The sequence below is a fragment of the Dendropsophus ebraccatus genome, chromosome 13, assembly GCF_027789765.1.
Source record: "Dendropsophus ebraccatus isolate aDenEbr1 chromosome 13, aDenEbr1.pat, whole genome shotgun sequence".
NCBI classification, from domain to species: domain Eukaryota; kingdom Metazoa; phylum Chordata; class Amphibia; order Anura; family Hylidae; genus Dendropsophus; species Dendropsophus ebraccatus.
The window spans coordinates 37,514,415-37,539,205 of NC_091466.1; the positions used below are offsets into that span (position 1 = coordinate 37,514,415).

Below are 24,791 nucleotides of genomic sequence, written 5' to 3' on the forward strand. Positions count from 1 at the left end.
ATAGTTGTAGAACTGTATTCAGTATCATACATAGAACATTCTCATATTTTTTTTTTTCACTTTGTGTGTAAGAGGGCCCAAGAAATTATATATATATATATATATATATATATATATATATATATATATATATATATATATATATATATATATATATTTATTTATTTATATATTGCAGGGGGAAGAACCCAAGGGTGGTTCCCAAAATTTCCTCTGGTGGGCCCGAGCTACTACCCACTATTTAGAGCAGGAGAGTGTTTTCTTATGGAATGGATGCTTAAAAATCTATTGAACAAAGACAGTTAATGAAAGCAGTCCTTGCCTTCCTAAAGGTGGTCACAGAACTAAGGTCATTCAGCCACTAATAAAAAACAAAACAAAAACAAACATATGCTTTTTTTGTGTGTACGGTAAAAGTAACTATCAAAAAACGTATACGTTAAACGGAGTTCAAAAACGCGATGTGAACTGCCTGAACCCAGTTGTGTGTTTTTTTTTGTTTTTGTTTTTTTTTTACATCGAGGGATGATCTGCCAAATTGTCCTAATTCGTCAGATTATCACTCCCTAATAGGTCCCATAAATAGACTAAATTGAGTCAAATATTGACTGAAAGGGCCACCTAATATGGTGGTTTTGGTGGTCTCCTTACAGTATTCAAGCCTCTGCTGGGTCCTTCCCTGCAGGGATATTTGGATAAAATGAGGCTCCACTGACTCTTTTTGCATTTACCAGGGGGACAATACAGCTAGGTTTTCACTGTGTTGAGCACTTTTTTTCTAATTCTGAAAATCTCTTAATCCTTTTTTATATAGTCTAATGTGTAAAGAACAGGAAACCACCCCCTGTACCCTAATTGTGGCTGGAAGCTGTGTTCGGTCATTTTAACGTCCTGGAAAGCACTGTGTTAAGAAAATTAGAAAACACTTGCAGGAAAGTGTTGTTGAAGAATCAAGAAAACGTGATTGGTTCTTAGATGTGTGTGTATAAGGGGATATTTAGTAGTAGGGTTGACTTAAGTCTCATTAAAAAAAATTTCATTTTGAGCCTTCTCTTTCCTGTTTTATTTTGGTGCTTCCTAAGAAGGAGATAGAACTGGAACCAGTTCTATCATAGGAACCAGAGAGATTGTCTCAAAAAACCAACTTTTTTTCCTGTCGCACTCTCAATCAATTCTCCAAGAAGCCACAAAAAATGTCTTTTTACTGAAGCCTAGTCCTGCTCATGTTTTGCAGTGTCTTACAATCTTTAGCTATGTTCACACAGCATATAAGCCTAGTGTATGCAGCATGTCATGTCAAAAAAATATATTGCTAGAAAGCAAAGATTTTGAAAATGATGATTAATTCAAGTACTGTATGTTAGATGTTTGTTTGCTACACTTAATAGCTGAAAGTTCCAGGCTACTGTTATAATTTTTCATACATGTTTCCAGATGCAGTGCTTGAGTATGAGTTTTCACATCAGGAAAAAAAAAAAAGCCTGTTTGTGGTAGCTCATACGTACCTGTCCACGCTCCCTGGTGCCTCTTCCTGCTCCCCGGTATCTTCCTGGCCTCTGGCCACCACAAGAACTGCAGAGCTGGCTTCTGAAGTGACAGGCCGCTGAGCCAATTGGCTTCTGCCAGCAGCAGAAGCCAGGAAGATATCGGGGAGCAGGCAAAGACACCAGGGAGTGTGGACAGGTATGTATGAACTTTATTATTTCAAAGTAAAAGCAAGGGCTGCACGGACATCGCTAACGAGCAGATTGGCGCTCATTTACATTACTGATTGGGTCACATAATAGGCCCCAAGGGTCTTATCTTCTATGAACAGCCATTTTCTGTGTAGCATATTAGTCAGTCAAAGTTGTAGCACTGTAACAGGAGGGGACCCACAGGTTGTAAACCACTATTGTTCCATTATAGCTATGGTATTCATCCTGTTCTCTAGGATGTCATTGTATGCTAAAACCTGTAGTTAGTGGAGAGTTAGAGGTTGGAGACTGCCGCTGTTTAGAAGTCAGTTTAGTTGCTTGAGTAAATCTTGCTAAACTCAGGTTTGCTTGAGTCATAAAATTTTGGGAGAAGGGGTAAATGACATTAGGACAGTAATAATAATTATTATTACATCATTTTATGGGAGCAGCAAGGTACAATAAGTTGTGCGGACGGGCCGCATGAACCGTTTGTTTGCTCAATCCTTTCAGTGGGGACAGACTGGGGCATAGCCTAGGGGGAGTCCCTCATAACAGGGATTTGACAGGCCAGTAAGGGGGGATGAGGGAGGCTTACATGGGAATAGGGGATATAGTGTGGACTGGTATGGGAGGGGATGGAGGAGAGAAAAAGAGGGTTAGGCCTGGGGGTGGGGGAATGGTGGGGGTGATTGGCTAAGGGAGGGGTGGAGTAGCAGGGGGAGGGGGATAGGTTATAAAAGGTAGCTACACAGGGGTCGGCAGACGTTTTAGGTATAGCAGTTGGATCAATCTAACATCCACCCTCCCCTTTTTTCATTACGCTGTGGCCTGGGAGGTTACTTGTGGGTTGAGGTTTGGTAGGGTCCAGCAGCTGTGGGATTCCCGTGCAGGTCTAATACTGCTTGTCACGGCAGCTGTGTTGGTGGTGGGCGTCCTCGGGGTTGGAGTTGGTGGAGTGGACTTGGATGTGGTGGGAGGGGACCTTGGAATGGTTCCGGACTCCCATGGACTATGTAGACTGTTATGGCCGGGCGGCAGTAGTTAGCCACTGGCTTAGGTGGGGGTTATGATCTCCATGAAAGGAGGTTACAGTTCGGCATACAGGTGCTTAGTTTGGTGCCTCTGGGTCATGTTGTCATTGGCCATAGGCAAATCCTGTGTGCAGAAGGTTTAGGGCCGCCTGTGGGTTTTGGGCTCCGAGGAATGCCCTGTCAAGTAGATCAGGGGGTGTTATATACACTGTCATATTTACAATGTTTTCTGGTATGTTTATACATTTGAGAGCTTGTATAATAAACGGCTGATGTGGCCATTAAGATCCAAAAGTTGTCTGTGGTCTTTTTGGGGATATCAAACAAAAGAAACAGGTGGGGGGTAGTGGCCGAAGGGTGAAATGGTCAAGTCTGGATGGCCTTGTCAATACCCTGGTCATGGCAATTAGCTGTCGGCTGCACATCACCCTGTTTAAATGCTTATACACCACTGGCGGATTCAGTCATGACTATATGGTGTGTGGGGTACTCCAAACTGTCCACCAACAGATGATGATGGTGGAAAGAAAGGTTGGGTGTGATTGATTGTTCTGGGAGGGTATAAGCTGGTGCTGGAACCATCTGGCTGCGGCTTACCCTTCCCCTTCCCATAGAAAAGACATGAATGTTTGGTCATGCCAAATTTTCATGGTATGAGAAAGCTGGGGGGAGATAACTGTCAGCTGAAGCATTGCTCAGCTGAGAGTTAATTCAAATATATGGACACCTATACAGAGAGAGATGAGCGACCACCAATATTTCTGCTTATCAGAATAGCCCAATCAGCTGATGAATAATCTTGTGGGGGCTATAATGTCCATTTATTGGCATTCTGCTTTCCCAACAGAGCTAAATTGAAGTGACTGGTCCACAGAATTACAACTGTGACCCCATATCAGATTGATTCTGTAATACAGCAGGTTATTTGTGTTTATAGTCATTAGGACCTCTTGCAGGCTTCCTGTATACCCTCCATATAATTAGGTTACTGCTGGCTGAGAGATTTATTCCAGAACTAGGTAGAAATTTAATTTAATGTTCTCTGGCCAGATTGATGTCCTCGAAGTCTGTGGCCGCTGGATGACCTTATCTATTTTTTTTTTCTTTTTTAGCTGTGGTAGGATGCCTTCATCCTAAAGAGGTTGTATGAGACTAGGAGTCTGCTGTTTTGCTGGTATTGCCGCTCAGCCTCATTGTAAATTTTGAGGGAAAACTTGTTAAAATCAAATGCAGTCTAATCTTTTGGCAGAGCTATATATAATTTTTGAGAAAAGATTTAGCATTTCAATCATTTTAATTCTTGTTCTTTCTATGCTTAGGGACAGCCTTCCTTGTATATCTTTACATACAGTTACTGATTAGGACCACCCACTGGACTCCTAAGCCCAGAGTAAACATAAATGAAAGTTAATAAAAAATTACACTGAATCATTTTCACCAAAATCTATATATCAGTTTTGCTCAGCTCCTCTTACTCTGTAACCTGATGCCCATTGTACTTTCAATGTAACAGGTTCCCTTTACCACTGTAGAAAGAAAAATTCACTATCATTCTATTATATATGTTTTCAAATGTTCTGGATGTCGGTGAATAAAAACATTTTTTTGTCTTACCTTTTTTTTTTTACCTATACTGCAACATTATAAGTTACTTGACTTTGTCCGACTATTGCCACATCTTAAATTGCTCCAATACCTTGTTTCTTAGACATTTTAACTATATATATGTAAACCAACTGACATGCTATATATGTTCCTCAAATCGGTACGATTAAAACGATATGCAACTTGCATAACTTTTATATTATTTGATGGCTTTTAAAAAAATAAAACGTTCTACGGCAAAAAAAAGTTCCCTAAAATTGCTTATGGCGCTTTTATCCTTTGGTTTATGGGGCTGATCAAGATTTTTTGCCATGATGTGTTCTTTCTATCGGTACTTTGATTGTGTATATGCGACTTTTTGATCGATTCTCATTACAATGTTTCTGGATTTGATGCAACCAAAAATGCACAATTTTTGCACTTTGGCTGGTATTTGCGCTTACGCCATTTATCTTGCGAGACCAGGAATGTGATGAATTAATAGTTCACAATTACGCACGCGGCGATACCAAACATGTTTGTTTATTTATTTATTCATTTTTATTTATAAAATGGGAACTTCTAATACAGCTACACTGATCTCTTATAGTATAATACAGCACTGATCCATCGGATCGGTGCTCTATTGCTTTGGTCTGCTGCAGACCATTGCAATGAAATACTGAGCCAGGACCAGCGTCATTACTTAGCTGAGGCCCGGCTCGGTAAGACCAAGGGATCCCCCCTCCGCGAGATCGCACGCGGGGGGGGGATCCCGCCACTAGACACCAGGGATGGGCTACATTTAACACTGTTATGGTGCGTTTACACAGAAAGATTATCTGACAGATTATCTGCCAAAGATTTGAAGCCAAAGCCAGTAGTAGATTTGTAAAGAGGAGAAATCTCAGGCTTTCCTTTATGACCTGATCTGTGTTTATAGTCTGTTCCTGGTTTTGGCTTCAAATCTTTGGCAGATAATCTGTCAGATAATCTTTCTGTGTAAACGCACCATTAGATGCAGCTGTCATGTTTGACAGCTGCATCTAATGGTGTTAATTAGCGGGAGCGGCGATCAGGCCACTAACAGCCGCGGCCCCCCTCTGAACACCTCTTGCGGGCATATGTCATATAGGTTCGGTATATGTCCCTAAGAGGTTAACCCCTAGACGACCCAGGGCGTATAGTTACGCCATGGAAGTCTGTCCCCAGACGACCTAGGGCATAACTGTACGCCCTGGGTGTTTCTCCCGCTATGAAGCGTGCTCCGGAGCGGAGCGCGCTTCATAGGAGGTGGGGGCCGGCTGCAGTGAGCAGCCGGGACCTCCCCGGTAATGACACGCGGCAGCGATCGCGCTGCCGCGTGTCATTAACTCCTTAAACACCGCGATCGCGGCGCGACCGCGGCGTTTAAGTGTAAGTGACAGGGGGAGTCCCCTGTCACTTACCGATCGGTAAGTCCCCTGTCACACTGCGGGGGTCCCGATCGGTAAAACGGACTGCTGGAGGTCTCTCACCTGCCTCTGTGCGGTCCGATCGGCGATCTGCTGCACTAAGCCTGCACAGGCAGGCTCAATGAGCAGATCGCCGATAACACTGATCAATGCTATGCCTATGGCATAGCAATGATCAGTGTGTGTAATCACACTAGTGTATGTAAAAGTCCCCCAAAGGGACTTCAAATGTGTAAAAAAAAAAAAAAAAAAAGTTAAAAACACTAACACACTACCCCAAAACCCCTCCCCCAATAAAAGTTGAAATCACCCCCCTTTCCCATTATATAAATAAAACATATCAAAATAAATAAACAAATAAACATATAATATACCGTAGCGTGCGTAATTGTCCGATCTATTAAAATATAACAAGCGTCATTGCGAACGGTAAACGGCGCACACGGAAAGAGGGAAAAAATTGCGCGGATTACCGATTTTATGTTACATTATATATAAAAAAAATTAATAAAAAGTGATCAAAACGTCCGATCTTCACAAATATGGTATTAAATATGGTATTAACACCACATACAGCCCCATAGGTGAAAAAATAAAACCGTTATAAGCGTCACCATAGTCCCATTTTATTTATAATTAATTGCCAAAAAAAGGATTTCATTTAAAAAATATATATAACATTAGAGAATCTGTGTAAACCTGCATATGGTTGTGTTCGGGCTGACCTATAGAATAATTGTATCATGTCGCTTTTACCATATAGTGCATTACGTAGACACAGGAACCCCCCAAACGTTACCATATTGCATTCTTTTTTGCGATTTCACCAATTTATATCTTCATAAATAATGAAATTTTGGGCCTGGTCCTCAAAGGGTTAAAGGGGTTATCCAGCAAAAATCTTTTTTTCTTTCAAATCAACTGATATCTGAAAGTTAAATAGATTTGTAATTTACTTCTATTAAAAAATCTCAAGTCTTCCCATACTTATCAGCTACTAAATGTCGTGCAGGCAATGTTGTTTTATTTTCAGTCTGACACAGTGCTCTCTGCTGAAATCTCTGGCCGAGACAGGGACTCTGACTATATATTTCCATAGAAAGCCTCTCCTGCTCTAGAAAGTTTCTGTCTCGGCCAGAGATGTCAGCAGAGAGCACTGTGTCAGACTGAAAATAAAACATTTCCTGCATGACATATAGTAGCTAATAAGTAAGGAAAGACTTGAGGTTTTTTAATTGAAGTAAATTACAAATGAAGTAAATTACAAATCTATGTAACTTTCTGAAACTGGTTGATATGAAAGAAAAAGATTTTCGCTGGACAACCCCTTTAAATAGCCCCATAGACCAAAAAATAAAAGCGTTCTAAGGATGGTAATAGAGCAATTTTAAACACCTTTAGATGTGTTTTTTATTTTTATTTTTTATTTTTAAGCAGTCAAATAAAATAACAGTTTTATATAGGAAGCCTGTTGTACCGACATTGGGAACATAGATAACATGACAGTTTGACTATATGGCGACTGACATAAACATTAACCCCCCTCTCCCCCCCAATGAAAAAAATACACTTTCCCCCAGGAAGAGAGCTGGGACTAATGATCTGGGTGGCAGGGCTGTGGAGTCAGAGTCGGAGTCGTGCAGTCGGAGTCAGAGCTAGTTTTGGCTGGAGTCGAAAAAAATCTTAGAACAATTGAGTTTTGATATGAATTTTATAAGTTTTGCTCATCAATACATATTATTATTGGCCCTATTAGATGAGGGTGGTCGTGGAAAAGTTGTCACTATTTGGCAGTTTGTTTCTGAGCTGGAAGAGTCCATTGTGTGGGGGGAGATCTGTGCTGTTCTCTCCCTGGATGCTGGATGACTGTATATGAGCAGCAGTGTAATATAGTGTAATATGAAGATATCCTGTGTAAGTTAGAAGAGGAGGAGAACACATAAGTAGTGTAGCAGTAACCTCTGTCCTCATTGTGGTGTTTTTCTTCAGTGTTCTATGGGTGCAGCAGGCTGTGCGTGTGTGTGTGCTATGGCTGCAGCAGGCTGTGTGTGTGTGCGCTATGGCTGCAGCAGGCTGTGTGTGTGTGCTATGGCTGCAGCAGGCTGTGTGTGTGTGTGTGTGCGCTATGCCTGCAGCAGGCTGTGTGTGTGTGTGTGTGTGTGTGCGCTATGGCTGCAGCAGGCTGTGTGTGTATGCTATGGCTGCAGCAGGCTGTGTGTATGTGTGCTATGGCTGCAGCAGGCTGTGTGTGTGCTATGGAAGCAGCAGGCTGTGTGTGTATGCTATGGCTGCAGCAGGCTGTGTGTGTGTGCTATGGCTGCAGCAGGCTGTGTGTGTGTGTATGTATGTACTATGGCTGCAGCAGGCTGTGTGTGTATGCTATGGCTGCAGCAGGCTGTGTGTGTGTGTGTGTGTGTGTGTGTGTGTGTGCGCGCGCTATGGCTGCAGCAGGCTGTGTGTGTATGTGCTGTGGCTGCAGCAGGCTGTGTGTATGTGTGCTAATGCTGCAGCATGCTCTGTGTGCTATGGCATGCCCCCACACCCACAGTGACCCCTCTATATCACTGTGTCAACTATCTATATCACTATGCGTCACCCCTCTATATCACTATGTGTGACCCCCCCCCCTCTATATCACTATGGCTGACCTCTATATTACAGGTATCTGGCATTGTTAGCAGTGTTTCTGTGTGTATGGTGAATATTTAGTTAGAAACTAAAGGACCACCTGCTCCTTCTAGTCTAGTTGTGAGTTGCTCAGGACATGGAGGCTGGAGACTGGCTGCATCCACTGCACACACAGGAGAAGCTGCTTTATATCTTTCCTTATTCCCTCAGAAGTCACCCCAGGATCATGTAGGACATTAGGGAGAAGCTTCTGAGACAGTGTGATAAATAACTCCCCTGGTATATGACTGGCCATAAATGGAGCAGGAGTCGGAGTTGGGAGTCTGAGTCGGTCCTGATAAAATTCAGGAGTCTGAGTCGAAGCTGCGGCTTACCGACTCCACAGCCCTGCTGGGTGGTGTCCTAGGCACAGCTCTCTACCTGTCAGCGTTCTCTGTGGTGGTTATTGACAGGCAAGGAGCCTGTAATGGTTGTGCTGATATGGCTCCCAGCTGCATCCTACAGATCTAGGATGCAGCCCACCCTGGCAGATTCTGTTTGTATGCTAGAGATGCTTTATATCATGGAAAAAACTGCTAAGTACCATAGTTAAGTTAAGTACCATATCTCAGCTTAAAAGCTTGTGTAAAGTTGATATCTCTGATGTAATATAAATGCAGTAATTAAGAGGAATCTCATTTTCCAGGACAATAATGAAATCTGAAAACCACAGACAAATAGAAAAAGAAAAAAAAAAACTCGACTGATAGAGACTCATAGATTTTTTGTTCTCCTGAATGTCTGGCTATAATTGGTGGAAGCTCTAAAAAAACTGATGGGGACAGATGATTTCTCTGCCACCTGGTGACCAATAATTTAATAGCCTGACCCATTAATGTAACTTTGAGATGTAGAATTATTGTTTGTGAAGAACCCTTTCACATCTTGGGCTTTGCCATAAACATTAAATGTGTTCATGTTCTGTTATCAAGAATTCCTGTTAAGGCCAGGTTTACACTATGTATGACTCTGGAGCCACACTTTACATTGTCTGCTCTGTCATTAAATAGCAGCCGCACAAAACTGAAATGTCAGGTGCTGGTGTTGCAATCTGCAACAACGGCCATTATTAAATGAAAAAATATGTTTTGTGAACATAGCTTAAGAGTGGGTTCAGACTACGGTATTCTCGCGGATAAATTCCACAGAATTCTGTGCCCTGTACACGCTCACGGCTGCACGCCTTTCCGCCGGCTCTATAGACACCATTCTATGGGCCTGCTTATTCTGCATTCCGCCAAAAGAATTGATGTGACAATTCTTTTGGCGGAATGTGGAACCAGCCATAATTCCGTAGTCCGAACCCACCCTAAGGCTGGGTTCACACTATGTATATTTGAGGCTGTATTTGTGAGGCTGTATAGCAACCAAAACCAGGAGTGGATTGAAAACACAGAAAGGCTATGTTCACATAATGTTGTAACTGAGTGGATGGCCGTCATTTAATGGCAAATTTTTGCTGTTATTTTAAAACAACGGCTGTTATATTGAAATAATGGCAGTTATTTACCGTTATATGACGGCCATCCACTCAATTTCAACATTGTGTGAACAGAGCCTTTCTGTGTTTTTAATCCACTCCTGGTTTTGGTTGCTATGAGGACCTGACTTGAGGACCAAATACTGCCTGAAGTATACAGTGTGTGAACCCAGCCTAAAAGTGTATATTCCAAGGTTCCATGGGTAGTCCTGATTTCCCCCACCCCCCTCTCTTTCTTTCTTTCTTTCTTTTATGGCTGTCAATAAATTAGATAGTTTTTAATCTTTTGGCTTTCCTTTTGTATACCAATGCGATCCTTAGAAAGTCTCTGTTCTGGTCTTTGTAGAGACTTTTACAATCTCTGCAGTTATGCTCTGTAAAGCCAAAATAATGATTCTGATTGGTTCCAATTGTCAGGAATTAACTTTTTTTCATCTTTGTTTATGAGGCAGTTTTCAGGATCCATTATTTACAGATCACAGAGCCTGCAGCTTCCAACTGTATGTCGGATACTCGCCTGCTGCCAGGAGGCACAGACCTGACTAAATAAATTATCCAAGTGGGTTTGCTTTATGTTCAGGAGTGCAGAGCCTCTTTTGGAGGTTGGTTGCATCCTCTGATCCAGAATGTTCAATAATCTGGTGCATATTAAAGGAGAATTCTGGCAAAATCAAAAGTGCAGGCAGGAGGGGTGGGGGGGGGGGGGTGGGGGTTAATAGCATCTGACCGCTGCCGAAACAAATTTTCTCCTGGCTTTCTGTTACGTTGTGACAAAGGGTAAAATACCCGACACGGCTGATGGATTGCCCCGTTCAGCCAGTCAGTGATTGCAGTGGTGTCCCATCCCAGTCACTGGGTGGCTTAGAAGGCAATCCATCAGCTTGGTTATGACATTGCAGGAGGGAGATCTGGAAAAGCCCAGAGCGGCAATGCAGTGCTGCAGGGGCACAGAGACTGGTAGTATAGATTTTTTTTATTATGTTCCTGCCTCTAACGCCCCCCCCCCCCCCCCCCCCCCCCCCCGTCCTCCTTGTAGTTTTTTCTATTTAGCTAGACTTTAACTTCTGTTCATGCTAGATCAGTAAGTAATTCAGAAGTAATTCTACTGTATTGTAATGTAGTTTTACATGCATAATAACATACTTTTAACGCCTAAATACCATAGCAGCCATATGGCTGTAGGGGGAAAAATGTTTCTATAGGTAACTACTCTATTTTTTGTAAGACAGCCAACTTTAAAGAATAATCTAAACAGATGGAAGGGAATATACATTGTGTATTTAAACTGTTTTTTTTCACACTGTGGTGCTGGTTGCTTGTCATGTGTACTTGTACCAAATTTATGAAAATGGTGAACCTTTTTCATAAATGGTTTAGATGTAAGTTTAGTCTGGGCTGGAGTTGTGCTGGAGTTGTAACTGAATCTGGCCGAAAATTATGGTGCACTTCAAGCCAAGTAATTGGTGGTGTAAACTACGAGTAGACAGTCTTTACGTGCAATTTATCAAACAACCTGATAAATTTGGCCCATTTAAAGATTGTCTAGTCCAAGTTTGCACTTAGACAGTTATAGTAGATGTGGGCCAATGAGCATATAGAAGAATAACATCTATGGTATCGAAGGAATGCACTAGATTTTATTATCCATACCATACCATATCCAGTCTTATGAACATTTGTTGCAAGGGGAGAGGAGACAGCATGCTCATCTATCTTACCAGCAATTTCTTTTAAACCTTTTTCCCCTGTTTTTGCATACATATTTTTGCTGTCACTTGACTCTAGAATTGTAGAGCCTGGTTTATAAACCAAGCTCCACAATTCCCAAAGAGGGGAAGGAACCTCTCTCTTTCTCCGCCCCCTCCTAAAATAAAAACCCCATCTCTCGGTCTACCCACCCGCACACCCTCCTCCCAACCACTTACCACATCCCAGCTCACTATCCCCAAAATTGGTCACTGACACCTGGATTAGATAAATTGTGGCCACAGTAGCCAATGTTTAGTAACAAAAATAACATAAACACATATGTTAAACACATACATAATATAGTAAGTCCACACCCCACTTAAAACATCACTTACACATAATAGATTCTTGAAAGCAAAACAGGGAAAGGTCCTTGAAGCTACAAAGGCTGGCGCCCCCGGTTAAGAAAACTTCTCCAACACTATTTACCCCCAGCCGTCCATTTCCCGGCTCGGAGGCTCCAAGCCAAAACTTTTGGCTACCACACTTTATACCAACTCTTGGTTGTTACACCATAAGAGAGCCCCAAAATTGCGCCAGCTGAGCACAAATTTGCTACCATAATTGAGGTAGGGGGAGTCATACCCTGTGATGCCCCTCCCATCCCTCACCAATTTTACCACCAACTTCAAGGACCTTCCCCGCCCAGGACTGCTATGACAACACACCAGCTGACACTGTGGCACCCAATCCCCATCAAAAACTGCCCCTCCACCAAATAAACTAAAAAGGGGAGGGAGGGTGGGAACGCGTTACAGCTCCCGCTCAAGTGAGGCATGAGGCGGGAAGCCAACCCTTTTATCAATTATTCCCCGCCCCCAGGCCCCACCTTGCAAGCTGGTCCTGCCTACAAGCCTTAGTCATGCGGGCCTGCACGCAGGCCTGCTGCCCACTCTGGCCCTTCTTTAAAGAGGAAGTCCAAAGAAAATGAAAATTGACAGGCAAGCAGGGGGGTGCAAGAAAATAATAAAGTAAACTCACCCCTCCTTGTGTCTCTGTTGCGCCGCTCCCAGGTCCTGTTGATGTCCACCAGCTGTCATCTTCAGTTGGAAACCGGGTACGTCGCATACGTCACAGTGACTGTCTGAGCAGGCAATCCCTAAGCTGGGTACTTGATGTTGCAGCTAGGAAAGCTTCAGGACACCGTCACTATGGGGCACAAGGATGGGAAAGTTTACATTGTATTTTATACTCCTGCAACCCCCTGCTTGTCTGCATTTTTATTTTTACTTTCGTAGGACTTCTGCTTTAAATGTTTCACTGTAAATTTTGTTCTGAATTTCATGTCTTTCTTTATGTACACTGAACATACTTTGTCCTACTGTACCTCAGATTAAATGTTTGACTTAATCCTTGCAGTATCTTTGTTACCTGTACATACCTGTGTACTGTAGTCTGCAGCCATGTTTCTTTGTGTCTCTTACACTGTCTCTTGTCATGCCTATCTGTTTCTCTTTTTCTTTTTTGCGCCTTCATGGGATTTGCGGTCTGTTTTCATCATCTATCTGCCTTACACTTTGTGTCGCAGAGCACCTTCTAAACGACACCCTCATTTGCCAAGGTATGTAGGAATATGTATGTGTTATTGTAGTCTTCTGGAGTTGTGGAATCACATGTTGCAGCATGCTATGTATGTCTAAATCTGTTTTGAAGCATTTTGGAAAAAGTCGTTTGTGGTGTGAAGTATGACACTTCACTTTGAGTGCAGGGTGGTGTTTTTAAAGAAGCAGGCAGTAGCCAAGCCCTTCATGCTGCCCTTCCTTCTCTGCCATTTGTGGAGAGATGTTTATAATTGAATTATATATATACAAAGTAATATACAAAGTAAAGGTATTATGTGAAGAGATTACATGCCACATCGGGCAGATATCTACCCATGTAAAGGCCTCGATACACCTGCAATAACTAATTGTTTAACTGTTCAGCTGTCAGTTATATCCCCTGTCTGCTGTCCACCCTCACCACGCACAGGAATGTTTGGCATGGCTGAGTGTTCCTGTGTTGTCTATGGGAAGTGGAGGGGTAAGCCGCACTTAGAGCACTCTCACTGTGGCATCTTTTTTTCTTCTCGTTCTCTCCCTCTCTCAAAAAAGGAGTTGACCGTAATTTTTTATCACCATCGACCCCTATCACTGCCGACATCATCTGTCATTGGTTGTTTGGGAGGGCACCATACATATTAGACTACAGCAGAATGTGCCGCGAACAGCAGGTTTGGCCTGGGCAAAAGTCTAAAGTGTATGGTGACCTTAATAGAGCCAGGGATCAACTGACAAGTGACCAAATGTGCTGACTATTGGTTCTATATATTCTCTTATCTTAGGTGATACCTAAAAAAAAAAGGTATTTAAAATAACTTTTAATTAGTCATGCTAAAATAATTGTTTCAAGTCAGAGTGAAAAATCAAGTGCAAATACTTCTGTTCTCCTGAAGGATCGATCTTTAGGGAATTTATATCCTCTATTAAGCATATTGCCGTATATAGACTGGTGATCCTGTTGTTGTATTATGCCCACGTCACCAGATGAGTGGGATTTGGATGCAGTTTGGAGTCTCCGCCTTGCAGCACTCTGCGTCACTGCATCTCTGACTATATACTGTGGATCGAGTGAGTCACTGACTCTCAAGCTGGCCACAGCATTTTTTGCATTTTTAGTAGCAGTTGTTCGGGAAACCGCCTAGCCCAGCCTTGGGGTAAATGCACACTAGGCTGATCACTTACAGAAAAAATTACTGTGGGTGTGGTGGGGAATTTACTTTTCATTCATTAAAATGGGAAAATCTGCAACATAAATTGAAATGCTGCAAATTTTTAAATCTGCACCACAAGTAAAGTTCTGTAGTGTGTACATAAGAAATCCATTTAGATCTGCTCTCACTTATAGCCCTATTTCACGGAACGATTATCGTTCATAGACTCGCTCCAACGACCGCTCGTTAACGAGCACTTAACGATTTTTTAAAGCGAACGATAACACATACGTGTGGGAACGTGAACGATATCTGTAGTGTAACTATTTTTTTGCGGTCGTTACATCGTTACATGGTCGTTTAAAATGTGGGGAAATGTAGGTCGTTTAAAATGTGGGGAAATGTAGGTAGACATTTCAAGAACGACTGAAAAATTTTTTATTCAACGAAAAGATTAGCGAATTATTGTTGAAAGACCAACGATTTTTTTTCGACATGTTGAAAAAAAATAGTGAACGACTCAACGACGATTTAGCTGTTGTCGTTCGCTCGTTTACAGCTATTCCACAGAACGAATAGCGTTAACGAGCGGTCGTTTGAACGATAATCGTTCGAAAAAGTTCCGTGGAATAGGGCCTTTAGGGCCCTATTCCACCGGACATTATCGTTCAGATAATCGTTAAAATCCACACGATAATCGTTCGGTTGAAATGCAGTTAAAGATTAACGACCGAAATCGTTGATCGCTTTATAAGACCTGGACCTATTTTTATTGTTGCTCGTTCGCAAAACGTTCGATAGCGTGTAATAGCGTTTGCTCCTCATAGTCGCCCTGTGGAATAGGGGCTTAAGCAGGTAAGATACTAATCTGCTAGATCGGGGGTCGCTTACAGAGCCTATTAGGCGGCTCGATGATCATGCAGCCCTTGCTTTCGGTGTATATAGAAAATAAAGAAGCTATGCTTTTCAGGTGTCCTGCTGCTTTATCTCTGCATTCCCAGCTGACTGCAGCTTCCCCCAACAGTTCCAAATCCATGTTTGCAGTGACAGCCTGCTCTGTCAATTATTCAGTCAATAATTGCTGTCCCATGTAGCCCAACGATTGGCTGAGCGGGCTGTCAATTTCAGAGACTGGTTTGGAAGTTTCTGCAGTCAGCAAGGAAAGCAGAGAAAAGGCAGGAGGACATTGGGAAGCATAACCTCTTTACTATTATATGACGACTTCGCCCTTTAATCAGCTGCTCATCACCTATTACACAAAGCAATGTGTGGCAGGCGGACAATGATTTTTAAATTTGATGAAATACAACGATAGGCCAACAACTGCTTGCTCCCTTCATTGGGGCCCTAATACACTGAGCACTTATATGCTGTATCAGGCCAAAATGGCCAGATATCACCCCATGTGATTGAGATAGTAATCAGGAAGACGCATTTTACTTTTCATATATCTGTCTGTGATTCCAAGACGTAGAAAAATGCTTTTATTATATAGTAAGAAGGGACACCTACAGGTTTTTTTCCTGACCTGTCCGTTCAGGTGAATTATAGAATTGTACTATTTTCGTCCTGATTTCCTGAATGGATTCCCCCATAGAAGTCTAAGGGAACATTTGGATACGTCTAAGGGAACATTTGGATACGTATCAGGAAGGCATCCAGAATTACAGACACTACAATACATTTTTTTTTTCCCTGATCAGGAAATCTTGAAGGCAGTCCTGATGGTTTTCTCACTGTAAATAGTGACTACTTTAAGGAATTACCGGTGATTTTCTGAAGCCTCCTGAAGGGTTCCTGATCAGAATTTCCTAACAGTAAAAACTGCCACAGACATATGAAGGGGCTTTAAAGGGAACCACTCAGCCCAATTGGGCTGATTTGGTTCCCTGGAGCACTGTATAAAGCTGCTGTTCAGCTCACAGCATGCACCGGCCGCAGCTACAGCTTTTTACAGGTGAAAATTATGTTTAATCCTCCTGCATGCGGCAGATAGATGGGTGCAGTTAGTCATCCAAGTGGTTCCCCGCCCATGTCTAGTCAGCGCACTCGGCGGGGATGAGTGACGGGCAGAGAGGCCTGTTACTCTGTTACTGGTGCCTCTCCCTGTCAATCCCCGAGGAGTGCAATGACAGTAAGAGAGTGGTGTCTAGACACGGGAAGCACTGGAGGCGGGCTGCCCCACCCCCAGTGGGAGGAAACCCCCGCCCCTCTATGATACGGCTCCATTGATTCTAATGGAGCCGTATCATAGAGAGGTGGATGTTTCCTCTCAATGGGGGTGGGTCAGCCTGATGGTACATTCCCTTTAAGTATAAATGGCCTGTACAAAAATAATGATGAAAAGTTGTTTCATGTAAACTTCCCTTAAAAGACAAGCAGATACTCCCTTCTCCTGCAGTAGAAAAAAAGCCTGGTCAAACCTTCTTTGCAACTTTATACGTGTCCTCCATTTATGATGATTTTTTTCCTGGCTTTTCTGTTCAGTAATGACATTTTAAAACCTGAATATGTGAACACACTATTAAATACATAGTGGGACAGATTTATTAACAAGGTTCCCCCTGGTGCATACCACAGAAAAGGCGCAGATTCTTACCTTTTCCGTGGCATACAACAGCCACCCGGCAAGCCAGGGAGGATGCTTGGTCTCCTCCCGTGTCTAATTTATTATGGTTTATACCTGGAAGCTTCTGCGCACCATGCAAAAATCTGCACCTTCTCCATCGGCATGATTTATGTCCTCCGTTGTTTCCCAATCTAATGTCTGTAGCCTTGCTGTCCATATCAATCATCAGTTTAATGCTTTCAGTGAACCCCAGTTGGTTGTTTTGGGAAATGCTGCCATTTTTTGTGCACACGTTGAGGTCGCTCATTTGTCTGTTACTAACTTGTCTGTCTTTCTCTTGTTCACTACACATTTGCTGCTGTTTCATCCTTCTATATCAGCCCCATTGCAGCCTGGTAAGATGTGACTGTTAATGTAATTGCTTGTGACTGTAACATGTTACCTTCCAACACACTACCATACCTTTCATTTGTAAATGTTTCACACCTTCCAATATTATGCCACATGGTTATGATTGGTACCTGAGAGGTTTTAACTTATGTACATTGATAAAAATTTACTATAAATGTACAATCAGCAAAGATTATACTACTTGCACTTCTGTAATCGGTAAATCACAGGGACTATGGCATTTTTCAAGAGAAAAATGGTAGGCTCTAGAGATGAGCGAACCTCGAGCATGCTCGAGTCGATCCGAACCCGAACTTTCGGCATTTGATTAGCGGTGGCTGCTGAACTTGGATAAAGCCCTAAGGCTATGTGGAAAACATGGATATAGTCATTGGCTGTATCCATGTTTTCCAGATTTATCCAAGTTCAGCAGCCACCACTAATCAAATGCCGCACGTTCGGGTTCGGATCGACTCGAACCCGGTTCGCTCTTTTCTAGTAGGCTCGTAATATGGCATTTTGGTTCAGCTTGGGCCTATTGGGCGACTGTTAGGTCTTCTAATGATCTGTTGCTAACTCAGAATGGGGTTCCCACAGAAAGAAAACAAGCAAAAAAAGATGTGCTGCCCACCTAGAAATTGAAGTAACTTTAGATAGAATGGTTACTATGGCCAACAGTTCCCAACAACCAGTCGTCATATTATTTTTCTGTTGCAACAAAATTACCTAAATTGTAGGAAGAGAAGTGATAAAGAGGCTAACAGGGCTCAAACTAGAACTTTCGCTTACATGATTAATGATGCCATGATTACATGATTTTGATGCCAATTGAGTTTATATGGCCACTGTGATCTAAGCCTTTACTTTTCACCTGCCCATTAGCAGCCACATGGGCTACCTCAGCATTGAATGCTATGGCAGTGTCCCAGTGTTTGTGATAAACCTTTCTTTTAGTTAGCAACTGATACTTCAATACTTCGATACTTTCAATAGGATTTGTCTTGCGCGTCTGCTCTCCGCTCAAAGAATGAATATGTTTTTGGAAAACTGACCCTGCAGTTTTCGTACCTAAATCAGAAGTCCTCCCTTTATATTTTACATCCCATTTGAACCCATTTTTGGTTTTAAAACAGATACTTCTGTGGAATTTAAAAAAACAAACAAACTGAAAACTGGCGTGTGTTTCCAGCCTTAGGACCAATTCAGCAATGGAACTCTCCACCACGGAATCCTTCCAGACTCTGTGTCATACAGGCTGTCCATGGGAGGGCTCAATCGGGGAATTCTGTCATTTTTACTCCTTGTGAACTGGCCCTTATGACCACTTTCTACTTTTAAGGTTAGCTCATGAAGGAAGTCACGTGTGGTGGGCTAGCTTGCTGGGTATACTGTAAAAGGTGTGCAATAGGTTGTCTGCACACATAGTCCTTGTTGTTGTCATGGATAAAATGGGGAATTATCAGTTGCAACAAGGGATTATTGTTGGCTTTTGGGCCAAGAGTGGTGGTTATGTGGTAGGTGGTGTTTTGCTAGGGCAAGATTTTATGCACCCCTGAGGCACTTGGCACGGTGGCCAGGAGTGGTATGTGCCCACCCCTGGATATACCAACACACACACACTTTTTAACCCCTTTAGCACTGGGTGAAATTTGCGCTGGGTGAAGTTTTTGCGCTTTCATTTTTTCCTCCTCGCATTTTAAAGGCCACAGCACTTCCTTTTTTCACCTACAGACCCACACAAAGCCCTATTTTTTACAGCACTAATTGTACTTTGCAATGGCAGACTTTACTTTTTCCATAAAATATGCTGCAAAACCCGAAAAATATTTACGCAGTGAATTAAAATAAAATACATTTTATTTTTTTGTTTGGAGGGGTTTTGTGTTTACATTGTTTGCCCTATGGTAAAACTGACATATTATCTATGTTCCTCAAGTCAGTATGATTATAACGATATGTACCTTTTATTTTATTTGATGGCTTTTAAAAAATTTAAAACCTTTTTTAAAATCTAAATGTTCCTTAAAATTTCTCTTTGACCATGCTTATTACTTTTTTATCCTTTGGTCTATGGGGCTGTGTGAGTTGAGGTGCGCCATGATCAGTACTTTCTATCGGTACATTGATTGCGTTTATGCAACTTTTTGATCACGTTTTATTACAATTTTTCTGGATTTGATGTGACAAAAAATCAGCAGATCTGGAGGTGCGAGATCAGGAATGGGGTAATTTAATACTTCGTATGATTACGCAAGCGGCCATACCAAATATGTGTGTTTATTTATTTTTATTTATAAAATGGGAATTTTTATTAGGGGAGGCTTTTTTATTAAAGGAGAAGTCTTGCGAAAATTTTTATTAAAGTATTGTGTTTCCCCCCAAAAGTTATACAAATCACCGATATACACGTATTATGGGAAATGTACATAAAGTGTTTTTTCCCTGCACATACTACTACATCAAGGCTTCACTTTCTGGATAAAATGGTGATGTCACGACTCGACTCCCAGAGCTGTGCGGGCTGTGGCTGCTGGAGAGGATGATGGTAGGGGGACACGGCACTGGAGTGACACTGAGCATCCCTCTGCCATCATCCTCTCCAGCAGCCTAAGCCCGCACAGCTCTGGTAGTCGGGTCGTGACATCACCATTTTGTCTATGAAGTGAAGCCTTGATGCAGTAGTAAGTGCAGTGAAAAAAGTACTTTATTTACATTTCCCGTAATAAGTGTATATTGGTGATTTGTATAACTTTTGGGGGGACCATACAATACCTTAATAAAAATTAATCTTCTTCTTCTCCTTCTTCTTCTCCTTCTTCTCCTCCTTCTTCTCCTCCTTCTTCTTCTCCTTCTTCTTCTCCTTCTTCTTCTCCTTCTTCTTCTCCTTCTTCTTCTCCTTCTTCTTCTCCTTCTTCTTCTCCTTCTTCTTCTCCTTCTTCTTCTCCTTCTTCTTCTCCTTCTTCTTCTCCTTCTTCTTCTCCTTCTTCTTCTCCTTCTTCTTCTCCTTCTTCTTCTCCTTCTTCTTCTCCTTCTTCTTCTCCTTCTTCTTCTCCTTCTTCTTCTCCTTCTTCTTCTCCTTCTTCTTCTCCTTCTCCTTCTCCTTCTCCTTCTCCTTCTCCTTCTCCTTCTCCTTCTCCTTCTCCTTCTCCTTCTTCTTCTCCTTCTTCTTCTCCTTCTTCTTCTCCTTCTTCTTCTCCTTCTTCTTCTCCTTCTTCTTCTCCTTCTTCTTCTCCTTCTTCTTCTCCTTCTTCTTCTCCTTCTTCTTCTCCTTCTTCTTCTCCTTCTTCTTCTCCTTCTTCTTCTCCTTCTTCTTCTCCTTCTTCTTCTCCTTCTTCTCCTTCTTCTTCTCCTTCTTCTTCTCCTTCTTCTTCTCCTTCTTCTTCTCCTTCTTCTTCTCCTTCTTCTTCTCCTTCTTCTTCTCCTTCTTCTTCTCCTTCTTCTTCTCCTTCTTCTCCTTCTTCTTCTTCTTCTCCTTCTTCTTCTCCTTCTTCTTCTCCTTCTCCTTCTCCTTCTCCTTCTCCTTCTCCTTCTTCTTCTCCTTCTTCTTCTCCTTCTCCTTCTCCTTCTCCTTCTCCTTCTCCTTCTCCTTCTCCTTCTCCTTCTCCTTCTCCTTCTCCTTCTCCTTCTTCTTCTCCTTCTTCTTCTTCTTCTCCTTCTTCTTCTCCTTCTTCTTCTCCTTCTTCTTCTCCTTCTCCTTCTTCTTCTCCTTCTTCTTCTCCTTCTTCTTCTCCTTCTTCTTCTCCTTCTTCTTCTTCTTCTCCTTCTTCTTCTCCTTCTTCTTCTCCTTCTTCTTCTCCTTCTTCTTCTCCTTCTTCTTCTCCTTCTTCTTCTCCTTCTTCTTCTCCTTCTTCTTCTCCTTCTTCTTCTCCTTCTTCTTCTCCTTCTTCTTCTCCTTCTTCTGATTATATAGTAATGTGAAGCCCCCTGGGGAACTTCTATATAAACAGTACTGATCTCCCATTGAGATCAATGCTGTGTACAATGCTGTGCGGCCCCTCTCTGAACTCCCCTACCCGACCCAGGACGCAGGGCTTTGAAGTCGGTAAGCCGCAGCTCCGACTCCAACTACGACTCCTGAATTTTATCAGGACCGACTTCGAATCCCTACTCTGACTCCTGCTCCTTCATAATTGGCCGGTCATATACCAGGGGAGTTTTTTATCACACTGGCTCAGCAGCTTCTCCCTAATGTCCTACATGATCCTGGGGCGACTTTCTGAGTGAATAAAGGAATACTGTATATAAAGCAGACAGATTCTCCTGTGTGTGCAGTTGATGCAGCCAGTTTTCAGCCTCCATGTCCTGAACTGCTCACAACTAGACTAGATGGAGCAGGTAGTCTTTTCATGATGACTGGCATTGTTAGCAGTGTTTCTTTAAGTATGGTGAATATTAAGTTAGAAACATAAAAGACTGATACCTGTAATATAGCGGTCATCCATAGTGATATACAGGGGGTTACACATAGTGATATAGAGATGGGTTACACATAGTGATATAGACAGGTATCACACAGTGATATAGAAGGTCACTGTGTGGGCACGCAATAGCGCGCACGCACACACACACACACACACACACACACACACACACACACACACACACCCTGCTGCAGCCATAGCACACACACACCCACACAGCCTGCTGCAGTCATATCGCACACACACACACAGCTGCAGCCATAGAACACTGAAGAAAAACACACAATCTTCTCCCAGAGAGAAAACACCACACTGAGGACAGAGGTTACTGCTACACTACTTATGTCTTCTCCTCCTCTATATTACACAGGATATCTTCATATTTCACTGCTGCTCATATACAGTCATCCAGCATCCAGGAAGAGAACAGCACAGATCTCCCCCCACACACAATGGACTCTTCCAGCTCAGAAACAAACTGCCAAATAGTGACCGACAACTTTTCCATGACCACCCTTATATAATAAGGCCAGTGTCCTATTAGAATGTTGCTCATAATATATATTCATGAGCAAAACTTGTAAAATTCATATCAAAATTCAATTCTACATTTTTTAAAAATTTAAAGCTGGAGTCTGAGTTGATACATTTTTTTCCGACTCCAACTCCGACTCCAGCCAAAACTAGCTCCGACTCCAGCCAAAACTAGCTCCGACTCCACAACTCCAACTCCACAGCCCTGCCAGGACGTACAGTTACGTCCTGAGTAGTGAAGAGGTTAAATAATACAGTAGTAGGGCAGGTGTAGGTGTGTAATAACCACAGAGTCTCAGGTAACTTAAACAGGAGCAAATGTTTACTTTATGAGTTCTTTTGTAGTGCAGTATTAAATACTGAGACTTTTCTCCAATACAGTGCAATATAGACAATAGGCTGCTTCACAATTTTCTCAGTTAGGGTATATGCACACTGAGAAAAACACATGGAGGACTTGCGGCGGATACTGCCGCTCCTCCCCGCATGCTCCCGCTTGCGGGGAGAAGTTTCTATGGTCAGGCAGTCCGCCGTCCGCTCAAAGAATATCTCTTCATTCTTCGAGCAGACAGGGGAATCTGCCTGACCACAGAATGGAGTCTATGGCACAGGCTCTGCAGGGACGAGTGGCGGAATCCACCGAAAGTCCTCCACGTCTTTCCCTCAGTGTGCACATACCCTTATAGTAGTAGACAACGATACTCAGCTTCTCGCTCGTTGAATCACGTAGACATAGATACACTCTTCAAAAGAATCTCTCGCTGCACAGGTATTCTATATAATAGACTTGGGGGGCTAAAATTAGACTCTGCTTCTCGCTGGAGGAATAATAATTTTGCAAAGTCACTGAGTTACTTAAGCTTTGCCTGAGCTTAGTTGATTAAGCTGGCTTGAGGAGGAGAGGTGTGGGCTGAGGGCTACTTCAGGGTTATTAGGACCCCTACCAAGACCCTAAAGTACATAGCTGTGGAGGCTGTGGAGGAAGAGTACCTACTCCTATGGGTATGAACTTTAGCCTAATGCTGTCTATGGTCAAAGAGTTACATAGAACCAGGAACATAGGCCACACTTTTTGGGTACAGCTAGCTGTAAAGGCAACCCCCTAAGGAAATCTAGTGAATGCAGTGGAGTTTTCGGCTATCTGCACTTATCTTGCCCAACATAGGTAGAATTATTCCTTTTTACCCCTTTTCACCTCAGCTTCACTCTCTGCAGACTCTTAGCCAGACATAGAGATATAAAGAGAAATCTTTTGGTATAAAGAGGACACCTGGCCCCTGAAGGAAAACTACGGCAGCTGCTCCTTCTGGTACACCCTTTTCTCTGAGAAATCCTGACTGGAACTGCCATAAATAGTTTTCCCCTAGGGTATATGCTGTTCTGTGATTAAACAGAAACAAACTACGAGGCCCTCACTCTGGTCTGTGATTGGTGGAATAGTGTAAGGTACCCAGCTCAAGGATTGGGTAATGGAAACGTCCCATACAACAGTGGTATAGATAAGGTAAACAATAGTTAGACAGTTTACCCCTCAAGTACCTCTACTCAGCTTTGCTAAACAGTACCTAAGACACAGTGACATCTAGTGGTGGGAGTGCAGAATGCACCCTCAGTCTCAGAGCATTTGACATATACATAGTTTTGGTGTCCCACTACGGCTGTTGCTACTTTTGACACCCCTTGCAAAAGCCTGTACTCAAAGTCAAGTGGTAATGAAGTCATGTCTCAGTGTTGCCACTAGGTGTCGCCAGTATGTATATCTGTATTTGTATATTGCACAGCTGTGGTGAACAAAGGGTTACTGTTTGTTTGTGATCTGTGCATTAATGAGAGCTATACTTCCTTTTCCTATCTCTATCCTCTTCTCTCTTTACACTCTCTTCACCACTCACAGGAGTTGTTACACACCCGGTAGGAAGTTGTCACATGGGGAGAGGAAGGGTAAACTCACACTTAGGGAGTTCCTTTCTGGTTTTCGTAGAGGCAAGACACACAGACCAGAGTCTTCTGCAGAGTTTAGCCAGGAGCCTGGCACTGCCAGGTTCCCCCTCTGGGACAGACCAGCTGTAGTGTACGGACGCTCATGGGAAACACAGAGATTTTTTTCTCTAAAGCAACACTTATTCTTACCATGCAGTGCTAAACTACTAAAGAGAGGACAAGTCAGGGATCACCCTAACCTGCATCGTGAACATCTCTAAAGGTGCAGGACAGTATCCTATTAGCCAAGGAACAGATAGAGTATGTAGGCTTGTAGCAATGCAGGTGACACTGGGACACCCTCGGACACTTAGTTCAACTCAGGTAACTAGGACTGGGGCTTGTGTCGCCCTAGTAGGACGGGTCACCCGACACTGTAGGGCAAAAGGTGGTATAGCGACAAAGGTCAAAACACAGGCACAAGTACTCCTTTTCTCTCAAGTATTCTTCTACTTCTTCTAAAGTTACGGCAGAGCACAGTACTACTTTGGATTGGGACTCTCAGGACAAACTCCTCTCCACTACCTCTAGAGTTCTCAAAAGTCAAAGTCAAAAGTCTAT

The 24,791-nt window shown here is 42.7% G+C and overlaps 1 protein-coding gene across 5 annotated transcripts in view; it reads left to right on the top strand.

Annotated features, from left to right (window-relative positions):
- ARHGEF11 (Rho guanine nucleotide exchange factor 11) overlaps window positions 1-24,791 on the top strand; it is a 630,876-nt gene that overhangs the window by 17,298 nt on the left and 588,787 nt on the right. For 4 of the 5 annotated variants that reach the window (XM_069949394.1, XM_069949398.1, XM_069949396.1 and 1 more), the window contains exon 2: window positions 13,173-13,205. The exons of the other annotated variant lie outside the window; for it this stretch is intronic. In XM_069949394.1, the coding sequence (XP_069805495.1) occupies window positions 13,173-13,205 (33 nt within the window). The remainder of the gene's footprint in view (window positions 1-13,172; window positions 13,206-24,791) is intronic. 5 annotated transcript variants of the gene reach the window in all.